Source organism: Botrytis porri (genome assembly GCF_014898465.1).
Source record: "Botrytis porri strain MUCL 3234 chromosome Unknown BPOR_020, whole genome shotgun sequence".
Taxonomy (NCBI): Eukaryota; Fungi; Ascomycota; class Leotiomycetes; order Helotiales; family Sclerotiniaceae; genus Botrytis; species Botrytis porri.
In genome coordinates, this window is record NW_024066094.1 from 396,213 (window position 1) to 412,055 (window position 15,843).

General features: G+C 40.4%; 6 protein-coding genes across 6 annotated transcripts; 4 read left to right on the forward strand and 2 right to left on the reverse strand.

Moving 5' to 3' along the window:
• Window positions 1-730: 730 nt before the first annotated feature.
• On the reverse strand, window positions 731-3,844 carry EAF01_011249 (uncharacterized protein; the record flags this gene model as incomplete). The annotated part of the gene is made up of 4 exons (XM_038919506.1): window positions 731-2,061; window positions 2,192-3,430; window positions 3,573-3,595; window positions 3,666-3,844. The coding sequence occupies 4 exons, from the start codon at window positions 3,842-3,844 to the stop codon at window positions 971-973; spliced, it is 2,532 nt and encodes an 843-aa protein (XP_038765020.1). The 3' UTR covers window positions 731-970.
• Window positions 3,845-7,382: 3,538 nt separating this feature from the next.
• EAF01_011250 (uncharacterized protein) lies at window positions 7,383-8,047 on the forward strand (the record flags this gene model as incomplete). The annotated part of the gene is made up of 3 exons (XM_038919507.1): window positions 7,383-7,561; window positions 7,616-7,698; window positions 7,758-8,047. 3 exons carry the CDS (start codon window positions 7,383-7,385, stop codon window positions 8,045-8,047), a joined length of 552 nt encoding a protein of 183 aa, XP_038765021.1.
• Window positions 8,048-8,168: 121 nt separating this feature from the next.
• On the reverse strand, window positions 8,169-9,206 carry EAF01_011251 (uncharacterized protein; the record flags this gene model as incomplete). Its single annotated transcript, XM_038919508.1, has 1 exon — window positions 8,169-9,206. One exon carries the CDS (start codon window positions 9,204-9,206, stop codon window positions 8,169-8,171), a length of 1,038 nt encoding a protein of 345 aa, XP_038765022.1.
• A 917-nt stretch (window positions 9,207-10,123) lies between these two features.
• EAF01_011252 (uncharacterized protein) lies at window positions 10,124-12,609 on the forward strand. The gene is made up of 5 exons (XM_038919509.1): window positions 10,124-10,236; window positions 10,329-10,358; window positions 10,448-10,653; window positions 10,716-12,110; window positions 12,157-12,609. The coding sequence occupies exons 2-5, from the start codon at window positions 10,335-10,337 to the stop codon at window positions 12,416-12,418; spliced, it is 1,887 nt and encodes a 628-aa protein (XP_038765023.1). The 5' UTR covers window positions 10,124-10,236; window positions 10,329-10,334; the 3' UTR covers window positions 12,419-12,609.
• Window positions 12,610-13,272: 663 nt separating this feature from the next.
• Window positions 13,273-13,932, forward strand: EAF01_011253 (uncharacterized protein; the record flags this gene model as incomplete). The annotated part of the gene is made up of 1 exon (XM_038919510.1): window positions 13,273-13,932. The coding sequence occupies one exon, from the start codon at window positions 13,273-13,275 to the stop codon at window positions 13,930-13,932; it is 660 nt and encodes a 219-aa protein (XP_038765024.1).
• Window positions 13,933-15,085: 1,153 nt separating this feature from the next.
• On the forward strand, window positions 15,086-15,682 carry EAF01_011254 (uncharacterized protein; the record flags this gene model as incomplete). Its single annotated transcript, XM_038919511.1, has 1 exon — window positions 15,086-15,682. One exon carries the CDS (start codon window positions 15,086-15,088, stop codon window positions 15,680-15,682), a length of 597 nt encoding a protein of 198 aa, XP_038765025.1.
• Window positions 15,683-15,843: the final 161 nt, after the last annotated feature.

Genomic DNA, 15,843 nt, shown 5'->3' on the forward strand with positions numbered 1-15,843 from the left:
AAGTTCCAAACCCAACCTGATGTTGAATGTCTATTGAAAAACCGTGGCAAGTAGTATCAAGATTGACGCAGCAGAGTTGCCAGTTGAGTGAAAGTGAAGAAAATGTGACGCGAGGCTTATGATCGCTCCAATATACCAAAGCTCGAATGCTTCGTAGGAAAGGCACTTTCAATGACGCGCTGAATGTATCGCAGTTCCTATATCGATCCAGAAAACAGTCGTGTATGCTGGCAGAGACTCTCCAGTAGGAGGTACCGACGTGGAGCTGTGGGTGTGCAAGTTGCAGATTACTTGGTATTTTGATTACCTAGGTATCTCACTCGGGGGTATTCGTTGGATTGCGCTGGTCCGTCTTTGCGCACGGTATGTTGTTGAACTGGTTTGATAGGGGGTAAATGCTATGTATTTTGATGATAGAATTTCTTCAAATTACTCTCGATCACAATTTGAAGATTCGTGGTTTGAAGTGGTTGCAAGTGAAAGTCTTTTCAACTTGTATCTTCCAAAATGGAATTCAACTTTCGATCGCTGTTGACCTTTTTATCAAAAGCCTCGTCTTCGAGATTAAACTTCCGCTTCAGGCATCCATAACCCCGCTAGGCAATAATTTCTGGGCCTGTCCAAGCCGAGGTCATGCCGATCACGTGGTTTCTCTTGAATATGATGTACAATTGAGACTTTTCTTAGTAAGTAGGCATTCTCTTCCTCAGAGCTTTTTGATCTACTTCCAATTACTTTAAGAGATGGGAAATCTTTTCATGCTTATATTATAGTAGTCTGATTGTATCTAGGAATAGTTTCGCGTATTTGAACGCCCAGAACTATTTCATATGAAGTCTTCTTATTCCCAAACTTCATCCTTTATTTCACACCATTTTGCAGCGCTAGAACTCCAAGACAATGCGTCAAAAGCTTCATAGCCACAACTCTCAATGATACTATACCTCAAGTAGCGTATCATTATGATAATTCACCAAGCAATAATGGATTCTCTTTCCTCTCGTGTACCATCTTTGTTCTGTAAGGATTTCTTACACTTAACCATAATATAACGATCGGGCATATGGAAATCCACAACTACTAATTGAAAGCGCTTATCTTCTGGTACCATCCAGACTCTTTCTTGTCGAGGCATTGAAAAGTGTTCCCCGATGGGCGGTGTATGAGCTTGGGTATATGGCGAAGAATTTCGTGGCACTGGATTTTGCCTTTGTGATAAATAGGGTGCAAAGTTTTCCTGGATCAAGTCTCTATCCTTAATTGTTTCGCCATTGTTCCAATATCCTGGCGATAGAACACCATCGTACAATCGTACTGGTTCCCCATACTGGAAGCTCTGGCTGCGGTAGTCTGGCTGTGTATTGGGAGGCTCGAGTCTCCTAGACACATCCAATCCATCTTCTTCGCAGCTCATTATCCACCGACCAATCCTAGCACTTAATACGCCATCCCACATTCCTTCCTGTCTTGGACTTCTAAAAAGTAAATCAATTGCCTTTCTTCTGATGTTTGGTTCCCTACATTTGGTGGCTACTACATGTAATGGTGGAACAATCCCGATATCAAAGCTAAATCGTGATGAATTGACAGCCGAGGGATTTTCCTCACATGCTGTAACAAGCTTTTCCGCAGCTCGAACTATGTATCGAAACTCATTCAGGAAAGAGTCATAAACCATTTCTGAGGTAGACGTCACAGCCGATAGTGTTATGGCTGTAGCTTTGAGATGTGTGATAAGGACAATAGCGGCCTGGTTAAGCACCTTCCCTTCAGGGGATATAGACAATCTTAATATGGGCTGGAAGGCTTGCTCGAAATCATCTAGTCCTGTGGCATAATCTGCATATTGCCGTGCTATTTCGCTAGGGGTGTCACTTTTTGCACTAGCGAATTTCCTATCGAAAAGCGTTCTTCGATAGTATTGAAGTGTTCGGTCCATTAAAAAGTCCCAACAGTGCTGAGCTTCAGAAAAACTTGTGAACGCTTTTGGAATGGGGATGTGATGCGCAGAATGAATGTCCCAAAGTAGGGGAGGAATACCCGGTGTCATACCGAAGAACACTACAAGAAGAAGACAGTCAGCATGTGACAAGTTACAGAGGTAAGATAGAAAAAAAGAATTGTCCAGATCTGTTAATTCTTGGTTGGAATGAATTCTGGAAAAATATTGTAAAAATGAAAGCACACTTACACCCTTGGCCATCTACGCGGACGAATGCCTGTATAATATTTTCCTCCAGCGTAAAGTCGTTGTTTAAAATGGGAGGAGTAGGACTTCTCGATTGAAGAGGCCGTTTCCGAGGATTCATGAGCACAGGTGGGGACTGGGAAGATCTATAGGTCGTAGGCGGTGGTGTGTTGCCCATCGAAGGAGGAGTATGGAGTGATTCTGGAGTGCGGGTGCTGGAAATTGAATGATTGGATGACGGCCTTCTGCTAGTGATTGCAATTGGCATTGCAATGTCTGACTGTTGTTCGTTCGGGGGTATATATTCACTAGGGGTATGGTACGCACTTGGATAACTTTGAACCGGTGTACCTGATAGAGAAAGTTGCTGTTCCAATGTTAAGTTTGACTTGTAATGTGATGGAATAGTCATGGCATCAAGTCGTGGACTATAATCCCTTTGTGGTGGTGTGGGTGTCCTATCTATCGTGGGGGTATGCGCGGATTGAAGTGACGGCTTTTCCGTTTCCAGATACTCTTCAATATGTGATGAGATAGTTGCTGATTTGGAGGAGCTATCCATACCTGGCCGACTTTGAACTTTGGCTATAACTTTATCAGTTTGGGGGTTCGTATTGAACCCTGCTGAGATCCGTCGCGGAATCCATGGTTTCGATCCGGGCTTCCCGGCATAATAACTTCTCAATAACTTCAAGCCTCCATAAGTTTGCTGCACCGAAGAAGCATAGCTTCCTTGAATGGTTTCAAAGCAAACAAAAAGCAAACACGCCATAAGGGCTGTTCTCAACTGAGGACCATTGGAGCTAGATATGTATTGATTCAAGGCTTGAATAGCCTTGAGATGTTGTAAGACGGCAAATTCAAGATGTTTTTTGTTTATATCTTGAATGACGTTGACTTTCAAATGCGGTCCAGGTGCTTCCTCAATAGCTTTGTTAAGGGCTGCAATAGCGATTACTGCATGGCGAATTGGAGTGACATTGTGACTCTCTCGAAGAATGATGTGGTTCCAAAAGGTGGGATCAAAGAAACCAGGCAATTGATACGCTGTTCGATCACAGAAATATTGGAAGTACCGGCCTTCCTCCTCTGTTGCTGCAAGGGAAATACAAGGAGTATAAATATCTGTCGTTGGAATTCTAGGTTGGATTGGCAGCATATTCCCTCGTGATCGAATCTCGTGAGCGTATCCATCGCATATTCGTCCGAACTTTTGACATCGAAGACATTGCGGTTTCGTTTCTGTTGATAATTCGAAAGGATTAGACGTAAATTATGTAAATTTCTAGTAGCTTGGAAGGAAAAATTAAGATGCTGCTCAATTCTGGTACCTTGAAGGGAATTGTGAAAAGTCCATTGCATTTAGAATTGCGGAACAACTTACCATCACACTTAACACGACGAGCCCTGAGAGGTAGTTGTCAGATATCTGCGAATACATGTCCAAGAAGTAGAAAAATAGATAGAAAGTACTCACTTGCATGTAATGCAGCCTGACTTAACCTTAGGTTTGCTCGCTCTAGCTCTTTTGGACGGCCGTGATCCACCACCCCAAGCCGATTGCCGTTCAAAGTAGTCGAGGTTGGTTTCCATGAATGAGACTTTAGAGTCCTGTTTCATCAAAACCGGTGTAATCGAGGATCTAGAAAGCGCCATCACAACGCAAAAAACAGTCTGGAGTGATGTGTTTGATGGGATGTCTAATTGGATATAGGCGAGAAAATGACATTGGGTTTGAGTACTGAATATACATGGAATAATTCTTGATATTTTTGGACATAGTCTCTTTGTCTTCCATGAAGATATTCATGAATGAATATAAGGAAGAAATGATGTCCATGATGAACTGTTGGGGTCCTAATTTGATGTGTCTGAAGGGTCGCTAGTTCATCGGACCCACCGATAATCTATTACAGAACTGACCACTTAATAGTAAGATCTAAAGCCCTATACTTAGTCTCGAGGATAAATAAGTGTACCCCTAATTATTCGATATTCTAGTAGATTCGAGAAAGTGATTAATAAAAATATTTATAAAAATAACTACTTTTACATTTTCATTTTATTAATCTTAATTGAATTTATATGGATTTTATAATTTTAATATCTATATTTAAAATATAATATTATTGTTTATATAATAATTGATTTCGGATATAGATATTATATTAATATATTAACTTTATAAAAGATAAAATTGCTTTACAATTGAATCTTTTGATTTGTTAGATCAAATATACTTTATACTATTCATTTATATCTTAAAAGAAGCGTTCTAATTGTTGATTATTCCTAGGCCCTTTTAAATATTAATAATTAATTAAATAAGTTTATGTATTCAAAAAGAATCAATAAACATTTTAGTATAAAATCCTAATTATTTTCAAATAGGATTGTTATATTTATATTATTAAAATTATATTTAAGCTTAAAGAATTCAAATGTTATATAACTTTAAAGAAGTTAGATCTTATACCTTAATATACTATAGTATATTTAGCTTAAACTTTAGAATATATTAATTAATCATTTGAAAATTAAATATATATATTATAAAATAATAAATTGTAAATATAATTAGAAAAATATAAAAAAGTAAAGATTATAAAATATATAGAAGAAATATTATACAAAGATTATATTAAATCAAAATACTAATGTAAAATCGAATGAATGCTATAGGATTATATTTCTGAATTATATAGAAAAGAAACTTATATATTTTGAGAGAAGAGCTAGAACAAGATTACCTTTGAATTATATATATAAAGGATTATATTTATAGTTCAGAATTATTATTTATAAAGAAGTCTTATTTATATATAAAATAATACTTTAAATTATAATATAAAATTAATAATTATAAAGTTTAAGAGAATAAATATCAAATTAATTTATTGATTAGTTAAAAGTTTAGATTTGAATCTAATTGAAGTTTTATAGAATATTATTAAGAATTATATTACAAAATAATATTCTCAAATTTATTATTATTATTATAGATTGAAAGATATAATATTAAAGGTTTAAAATATAATTATAAAAGAATAGATTTGAAAGTTAATTGAAAGTATATTAATATATTGTAAGGTTATTGTTGAAATAAATAAATGGTATATAAAATATTAATTAAAATGATAAAGTAGTATTAGATTCAACTTTAATGTGAAATAACTAGGGGTACACTTATTTATCCTTGAGACCAAGTAATGATCATTAATAGACCCGAATTCTAGGCAGAGCATAGACCACAACGTGGAAAATGCAAACAAGCCCCGCGCTCCAGACTGCCGAACGTCACCCTACACATGCACGATCCGGGCGGAGCATTGCTCTCTGTGGCTGGGTGAAGTAGTTCTCACATATTTGCAAGGCTTCTATGGTATAGAGGGAGAGTTCATCATCAGCCCTGTGGGATAAGTAATCGTCTTTTGTGGCTTTGACAGCTGCTAAGGCAGCTAGAAAGTAGGCATATGTGTAACATTCATGGGGTCAGCGATCAAATAGCATATTTTGATTGAAGCATCAAAGAATCACCCTGGAACCTGTGCCAGTTATCATAACCGATTTATGAATTTCATACAGTCGCCAATATTGGAAACGAGCTTCCCCGCTTGCCCATACCCTGATTGGCCCTTTATACGGTATCGCACGATCATTCGTGGAAAAGGGGCGCCCCGGTAATCTAATCACCCCATCATGCTTCGTACCTGCCCTTGTTAGATCCGAAGAATAGCTGCCAAAATTGAGCCGCAGGTTATAACGAGCCTGATCCGATGTGCATGGGAATCGTGATGGTATTATAATAACGATCGATATCATGATGATGTTTGAAAGTTCGTTTACCTTCCAATCCAAGGCGTCCATAACCGATCGTAATCTTTCTGGAAAGGTAATTGGAAACAACTTTTTGCGTAAAGTTGCCAATTAGAACGCTGACATTAGATTTTCTCTACATAAATGTATAGTGATATGCCCGACGCTGTGCAAGCCTCTTGATCGGTACAAAACAGCCACAAGCGGGTAACCACAATCACATATAAGGACCCAAGGCCCAAATTTCGAGAACTAGGGATAAGGATTGGTAAGGCTGATGATATTCCGGAGTGATCGAAAATTTCGAGAGAGTTAATAGCTCCTATTGGCTGAGATGACGGAAACGGCTTCCAGAATCGTATCAGACCTCCGCGTTTCATCACCACATCTAACACAAAGAGAAGTATTGAAATTTGACAGTGGGATGCCTATGAATCCTCCATGCACGTCGTTCTTAGAATCTGACATTACCGAGGCACCAAGAAAACCTGATAAGATGTAAGGATTTCATGAATAAAAATAGTATGGCACACCTTTGCACTCAGTCACAGAGGTATGGAAGCATAAGCCGATCAAAGAGACATCGAAAACCTTGATTATCATGTGTTTTGACTGAAGTATAGGAACTCCTAACTTTGCTGTGCAAACTCAATTGACAATTGGAACTTATCGAAGACCCTCGTCAATTCAAATGACGAATCGGGGATCAGCCAGCATTAACGAACAGGCCTTGAAATGTCACATTTTGCTGAAAAGGTAGCAATGCTTCAGGATTGCTATGAGACAAGATTACTCGGCTACACTTTCCTCCAGGCAACGTTCTCAAGACCTTCAAGAAATGACAATTGCTAGGATCGTTTGCAGATTCATGACAAGTCTTTGAAATTACTCTCAGGAGGATGTTAGATCGAGTAATAGTAATTGAGGTTAGTTTCAAGGCTTGACCAGTATGTACGAGTCTGGACAAGTATGTTCCGTTTCCAGAAAACGGAAGATACTTTGTTTGATAATCTCCGAATGTGTGAGCAGAGGTTAATTGAGAAGCTAAATTGACATGCAAATTCTTGTATCGGCAATCTCAGATTGAGACTGTGTGTAGGAAGCAAAGAATTAACCTTTCTAATGATTGGTGATCAATTACCTAACTCTTCTCCCGGCTGACATATCATAATTGGTCACCAAACTTGCACCATTTTTGTGGGACCACTGCCCCTCACTAAAGGTATTAATTATAGCCTCATCGTCTTATCTGATACTGGAATGTATATATGTATATCCTCTGCATTTACCAGCAACTCAATCGTCTTTTCACACATAAGCTTTAGGGAACACGAGTCTATCAAATTCCATACTCAAACCATTACAAAAAGCTCGTACCATGGCTGACCCCTCTCTCTACACCTATCCTTCACCTCTTGCAGGCTATGAGAACTTGGCTCCTCTTGGGACTGAGGTATCACCTGATGGAAAAAGCCTTTTAAACCCGGAGACTGGTATTAGGAGCAAGAGTTATGAGAAGTTCACAGAGCCTTTGGATAGTGGAATCCGGGGTGCGTTGTAGGTTTTCGCTAATGACCATGCACTATAAAATCAAAGGCTAAGCGGGTCTAGCGATATACATATCTATCATTTCCAGAAGAACAAGGAGCAAGCCAAGTTTGCAAGAGAGCTATGGGAGAGGATCAGAAGAGAATGTGGGGTTCTATCTCTATAGTCCCGTGGATTGTTGCGCTCGTACTGACTGAGTGTATAGTTCCGGAGCTTCGCATCTACAGATTCTGGGAAGAACCAATTGGACCTCATCCTGTTGCGATGTTCGAAGTGAACCTCTTCACTCCGGAACAATTTGGCGCTTTCATACCTTGGCTAGTGATTAACAGAGGCCCGTTAAGCGCGTTAGTCCACCCTAACACAGTTGATGAGAAAGGAGAGCCATTAGATGGAAAGAGAGACCATACGCAAAGAGCGGTTTGGATGGGAGAACAACTTCCACTAGATTTGAGTTTGTTCAAGAGGCTAAAGCAGCAGAAAGCCGCACAATAGGAAGACATTGTTCGTCAGAAATAATGGGTAACGGGAAGTATCTGTGCAACTGAAGGTTAATTTGCAAAAGCGGAAAAAGCTTTAGTAACGGAAAGGAAAATTTATTTGGATACCATGTACTTCACCTGAACCACCAGTTCACCGATGCGTTAATCCCACTCTCTGAACTTCTTATGCTATGCCACCATCCTTTTGGTATGAACAACGCATCCCCGGGGCCAACCTCGACCTCGAAACCTTGGTCATTAACTCTCTCACCCCAAACGCGATCCTCAAGTAGAGATCTTTCTGGACCTTCCATCATTTCCTCACCTCTCATGCTGGCAATTCCCGATGCACCAATACTTTGTTGTACATTATGATATATTCCGACACCAATGGCTGGTGGGAATAATCGGACCCTTTTCTTGCTCACTAATTGTATAAAGAGATTCGGATTAGGATCTTTGTGCAATGGCGTATAACTTGTTGATATACCCATCCATATATTAGCATCGTAAATATCGCCTTTCCCAGCTTCCTTCACCACTCTTGGTGTGGGCAAGTCCTCTTGTAATTCTGTCGGCAGATCCGTCATTTGGGCCTGTGCAATGTAGAGCGGGAGAGTGCATGCGGGATTGGTGGCCGATAGAAAGAGAGAAAATGGTGCGTAGAAATGATAGAATGATTTTGTGGAATCGTAAGGCTCTAGTGATTGGCGTAGTTGCTCCGAAAATATCATGTGGTATTGATTGCTAGGCTGCATAAGCCGCTCGATTCGCTTTCGCAAGGCGTCAGAATCGACTGTCAATTCGTAAGGAAGGATAGTGTCTGCGAAGCTGTGTAGATATTGCGATGGCAGAAGAGTGCTAATCTTAGTAGATGGCAGCACTTTTGCAAATTGTGTCGAAGGAACGTGCCGGAACCATTTTGCCGTTACATCTATAGACTTCTCTTTGCCTGAGCTCGTCGATACTTTATCTTCCATGGATTTCATGAATATAGGCTTCATAGGAATGAAGGCTTCTTGTCTGAATTCATCGAGGTTGACATCGTCAAAAGAGGAGTTGATTGTTTGAACGGACGGTAGACTATGGTATTTGCGCATAGCAATTGATCGATAGGGTCCTCGTTTGCATTTTGTTGTTTGACATGGTGTACTGATTAGACGCAATCGCATGTTGTATGGTTGATGGTCTAATTCTTGCAATGCAGTTGAAAATTGACGTTTTTGGAAGGGTTAAGTATGGTAAAACGCATCTAATTATGTTCTCATTTTAGGTCTTTGGACGAATCAAATTGTATTGCTGGTTGAAAATTTATATGGTGAATTCTAGGTGGTGGAAGCGTTGTAAAAGTTACATTTTATTTATATCTTATTCGAAATCACTAAATTTTTTAATTGAATTACGATTTGAAATCTTGTTTATAGTTTATTAAGAACCTATAAAAAGCTTTAAATGTTTCAGATACTATAACCCTATTAATGTTGATAGAGAGCAAAGAAAAGCTTTAAATATTGAATTTTATGAAGGGAACAGCTCAATATCTATTCGAATAGCTTAAAGCAGCAGTAAAATCTATAAAAACAGCAAGATTTTATTACAACCTTCGTATTCGCAGGGATGATCTTAGCACGGCACTACGGATAGCACAGACCATTTAATTTAGCATAGCTGGTTGGCTCACTAGTGGCTCGGGCCGGTGACAATTAATAAGTACTAGACTACATCGTGGGTAAGTCTCCCTTCTATCAAATAAATACTTCTCTTCATAACCTATGTGATTCGAAGCTTTCCAGTCATCAGGGAATGAAGTTCTGTGTGCTTAGAAGTCTGGGTGCCTTTATCAAATTAATCCTCTAAGGTTTTGTCGTGAACTTGAATACATGTATACCAAACGGATTCTGCTTCTCCAAAGTGGTGGTTTTGCATATGTGCGGTTGAAGTATCTGTATACGATGTATGCATGCATGCATGCGGTGCTGACACCTCGGCCCGCACACTAAACAGAGACAGGAAAGTCATATTAAGTGTGGCTGGCTGAATAATGCATTCTCGCAGACCCCGCGCGAGCAGCCTTCCCGTTTGCTATTTTACCTTTAAATTAAAATGGTTTTTCGTTATTGTATCAATTAGGACCTTCCGCAAGCTCAGCTCCGACTTCTTATCGATCTCTACATACTTCGGGATACCGCCCAATCTACTTGTGTCAGTGAAATCCTTCGTCTACTCCTCATTGAAGCTCTAGAAGAGCCATTCACATTTTTTTTGGAAGTAAGCCTAATCATACGGGTATTTAGGTCAAAATGTCTACTCAGACCAAAGGAAATGTTAGTCCTGTCGTAATGACCCATGCCTATTTTCTTCTTGCCAAACGTTGAAATATAATAACGCTAACCTTTATTGCATCCACATATAGTATGGGAATATTGTCCGAAAAAACCATGAAGCCCATGAGTATACATATTACCCCATTGCTATCATCGGTGCCGGTGAATCGGGTATTGCTATGGGATGTCGTTTGAAGGAAGTTCTAGGTTTTGATCAGTTTCGCATATTTGACAGGCAATCGGGAATTGGAGGGACATGGTGGATCAATCGCTACCCCGGAGTTGCTTGTGATATGTCAGTTTCTCGCTCAGTCAGATTATATCTGACGATAGATTCATGCTAACACTTTATGATAGACCTTCAACATTCTATTCATTCTCATTCTGCCCAAAGTACGATTGGTCATGTTTTCATCCAGGAGGCGCAGAGATGGCCGAATATCTCCAGACTGTTTGCCAAAAGTATGCAATTGTGGATAAAATACAAGTCAATACCGACGCCAAAGAAGCACGCTGGCTTGAGAACGAACAAGTTTGGGAAGTAACATTACAACACTTGATGGTAGGTGCTGGAGACTTGAGTGAAGAAGACCGAGCACTCAAGGTCAAAGAGCAAGGCAACAGCGCCGTTTATACCTATGAAGAGAAGATTCGATGCAAAATCTTAATAAGTGCGGTTGGAGGTCTTGTTCAACCCAAATCTTGGCCCGAGAGCATCCCCGGAAAAGATAAATTCAAAGGAGAAATCTTTCACTCCGCTCGTTGGCGATTTGACGTCAATCTTAAGGACAAGAATGTGGTTGTTATAGGAACTGGTTGCAGTGCAGCACAATTCGTGCCCAAACTCGCGACTGAGTATGGTGTAAAGTCTGTCACTCAGCTAATGCAATCTCCACCATGGGTTCTGCCTAAAGTCATACCGCCATTGGGAGAGAAACTGTGGAATAAATGGTCACCAGCACTGAACACATACATACCTGGCTTCAACAAAGCTATGCGTTATTCATTAGGCGGAGTACTCGAATACGATTTTCGAATATTTCGATCCGGCTCTTTCGGCGAGAGGGAACGTAGAAAGGCGGAGGCTGACTGTTTAGCTTACATGAAAAGCAAAGCGCCTGAGAAGTATCACGAGATTTTGACTCCCAACTATGGAATTGGTTGTAAGAGGAGGATTTGGGATCCGGATTGGTACGCATCTCTGAATGACCCAAAAATTCATCTGACCACGCTCCCACTCAAGAGCCTTGAAGAAGACACTGTGACTTTAGGGCCTGGTCGTAACTATCCACCTGAGAATGTAGCAAGCTCAGTACCAACTAACCAAATCACCATTCCTGCTGATGTTATCGTTCTTGCAAATGGGTTCCAAACAACGAAATGGTTCCATCCTTTTAATGTCTACGGCAAGGAAGGACAAACATTACAAGACGTGTTTGAAGAACGGGGTGGTCCTCAAATGTACATGGGGACTGCTATGGATGGATTTCCAAACTTCTTCACTTTGGTTGGCCCGAATTGCTTCACTGGACATACATCTGTCATTTATACGACGGAAAGTATGGTAGCTCAAGCCCTCAACTTTGTCAAGCCTTTGCTCAATGGTGATGCTGCCAAGATAGAAGTCAAACAAGAGGCTCAAATGAAATGGACTTCCCAAATTCAGTCTGCTTTGAAGAAGATGGTCTGGGCAGATTCTCGCACCAAGAATTGGTACCTCCGTGATGATGGATGGAATTCAAATACTTACCCGTATGGCCCCTCTTCTTCTTCCTCTCGATGAACTAACCGATTACAGATACACTCAACTCGATTTTCTCTATCGCTGTTCGTTTCCAACTTGGAGACACTGGAACATTGCATATACGCGTAAAGGTCTTCTCAAGAAATGGACGAAGAGGACATTTGTTCTTCTGGCTTGGTCGGTAGCTTTTATCGATATTTACAAGAAGAGGACGTCAGGAGGTGGGTTGGGGTTGAATGAATTACTGAACAGGTGGTTCAAGAAAGGCCTTCTAGTGACAGCTTCTACGCTGACAAAATTGGCTAAGAACTTATAGTAATGGGCTGTGATCAATTCTATCATACATCGTGGAAGTTTTCATTTCGAACGCATAAGCATATGCCAAAATTGACTCTACCAAGATGAGCCTACTTAGTTGATGAATATGAGCTATATACAATTTTACTGCCACCACCTTGATTCTTATGTATTCTCATTTTTTCAACTTCGGACTGATATAATTTTTGGAACTTGAAACCGTTGTTGTGGAATAAATCTTTATTGCCTCTGATTATCCTTGAACATCCAAATTCTTTTTTCATTACTAGTTCTTCCTGCCGAACGGACTGTAAAGAAATCCTCGACGCAACGCTTTAGAAAATTAACACCTACAGAGTACTGGACGTGAATCGTCATCATCATAAAAACCTTATTTTCGATATCTGCATAGATGGCCGCTCAGTTGTTTCTCTTCGGGTCAAGCATTAATTCGGTACCTAGATATCTCGCTATGTACTCCTAATCGCCCACTTAATCATGAACTACTCAAAAAATGCCTGGGTCAAGACTTGAATCAAACTGTACAAAGCATCAGTGAATGATTCATTTGCATCGTATCATGTCACACTCTCACTTTGCATGGCCTCTACGGCTCAACGTGAAAGTCCAACATCCTGCAATGCAATACTCTACGGTTATCATACACGGAACTGCTTATTCTTAACTCTTTAAGTACTCAACAACCGACTGAGATTACTTGTCCTTCATATTCGGAACAACAACATCTTGAATGAGAAATTTATCTACATTTCAAACCATCTTCTTTACCGAACTCAGAAATATCATCGCTCGAAGATCTTTCCACACTAGTATGGAATCTTTCTTACTATCTCGAACACCAATCAACGAAACATGTCAGATATCGAACGCCTCAATGAGGCCCTACGACGCTTGGATGATCTACGAAGACGCAACCGACCCAATCACCGGCGAATTCACTATTTAAGACACACTCCTGAAGCGCGCGACGTTAACATTTCCTCGCGTGCAACCGCCGCTCCTGGAGCTAGAAGATTTTCTTTCACTAGCGCCAATGAAACGAAATGGATTCGCGAATGTCGAATAGTGCGTGAGGTTGTGTATGCTGGGACACAAACGCTACTCCGCAAAGAACTATCGGCATTACAGCGAAACCAGGCTGAGACGCTGGAACCAGGGGCCGCCACAAATGATGAGGCTACACTATTCACCGGAAACTCTCCTCAGCATCGAGAAAGTTTCGGTTCTGATACTTCCCAGGATACTCATATCAACAGTTTAGACTGGTATTTTCGCAAAGCTTTCGTCGATGCGTTGCTTCGTCCCACTCAGAAACTTTTGAAGGAAATCGACCCGTGCTTTTGCAGCGACCCATACGCAATTGAAACTGCCAATGGGGAATGCCATGAAGCTGTCAAAATGCCAAGGTGCTCGCATATCTTTGGACGCTCTTGTATTGCCGTGTGGCTTCAGAAGAAAGATACTTGTCCGATGTGTAGGCAGAAGGTTGTGATACTACCTTTGGAAGGATGAACTTGCAATTGAGCGAGTACTGACAGTAAAGCGGGTTTCACGCTTCACGTCGGTCGCTAGATGGAAAAGGAGGGACGAATAAAGAATTGGGAGTGGACCGCTTAGCGCAGGCTTGCATGAAAAATTGGGACTTTAGTGTTAAATCGTGTGGCGAGGATTGGATGCTCAAAATCATACTGAGCAGTGATTGAAGGAAGGAGGAAAAACATCTACTGGAGGTATTAGACTTGGTGAAGGTTCAGATATTACCAGGCGTAATGAACTGGGAAAACCAGATCCTTTATCTAGGATGTTATTTAGGAGACTTTAATTGTTGGCCACTAGCAGATACATATTTGGATTCAATTATTGAGAAACTCTATAGACTTTCAACACTGAACAAAGAATATGAGACTAAATCAGCGTGAAAAACGAGCGAGAAATTTCACAATTGGGAAGACCGGATACCCATGATTGTCAAGCGCTTCTTCTAATGGAGCCAGATTCACGAGTCTGAGATTCTCGCTTATTAAATATTTCTGCCTGTGGGCCCCTATTGATTGCTACATTCTGAAATAAATACTAAGGCATGATATCATTCCCCATTTCTATAAAAAAATGTTTATTGTCCGGCTTGTACGTGGTATTTCTTAGCATTTGAACTAGTGACGAAAGAATGAAGTTCGGAATGGAAGCATAATTTCTATCATTACCCGCAATACGAGTGGTACGGCGATGAAAGGTTATTCATACGCTTCAAATTTGGTGACTGAAGCTGTATGGATGATACCGCACTTCAATACACTGTATTACAAAACTGCCGTATTGGTGAGTGATGTGCTGATTTGATTCCTAGCTTCTATATTATCACTATATATATCTTTCTCTGGCTCGTCACATCCCACTTAAACAGAATTAAATCGACAGTTTGAAAGACCTCTACTTTAAGACCTTTAATTCAAAACCATCAAGAATATTTCCATAACTCGGACAGTTCACAACATAGAAGTTACCTACGAAGAACTATCATCTTGATAATAACAGAACAGCCGAAATATCAAAAATCATCTGCCAATTCAGAAGAATACTCTTCAGAGACTCGACTCACGCTAGTAATTTATTACAGAGGTTGTCGACAGACTGACGTCTATATTACATCGGTATAATAGCACCAATGAATCCTCTTAACGCAACACAAGTGGCAGGCACAGACCGTATCATCCTTATTGCAGAACCTGAAGAAGGAAACGCCGTGGTTCTTTTGGATCAAAATTTTCTTCTTGGTGACGATTTACAAATTCAATTGTCAAACACAGAAGAAATACCAGATCTTGTCTCATACTCCCCTCTCCCAGTAGACGTCGCTGATCGCCTGGGACAAGAAGCACAAGAAACACAAAACGAGTATATCGCCGTCCTTCAGAAGCAGAGAAGCCTTGAACGCATAAATATGCCTACGTCTTCGGAGAAAAAGGACAAAATCAGAGAACTCATGAAGCCAGTCAAAGGAAATACGGATGAACTAAGCCCTTGTTTCTGCAACGAACCGTACGCAGACGAAACAGCGGAGGTCGACAATAATTCGCACGAATCAGTAAAGATGCCTGATTGTACACATATTTTTGAGAAATGTTGCATCGTGCAATGGCTGGGCGATAACAGCCCCTCGACTTGCCCGATGTGTAGGAAGGTAGTCCATTTACCGAGAGATAGACTGGTAAGACGAAATGATACAGACGATCTTTACAGTATCATTGACTATCATCAATGAGACAGAAAGGCATGATGGGCAGGGTCTTGGGGAGTAATTAGTCACTGGATAGATAAATTCATGAAGTGCACATTGTATGGAATTTGAGGCCGGCAGGTAAAAGGGGGTTCCAATCATTCAATTCTAAATAATAAAAACCATGTCTACATGATACTTGATAA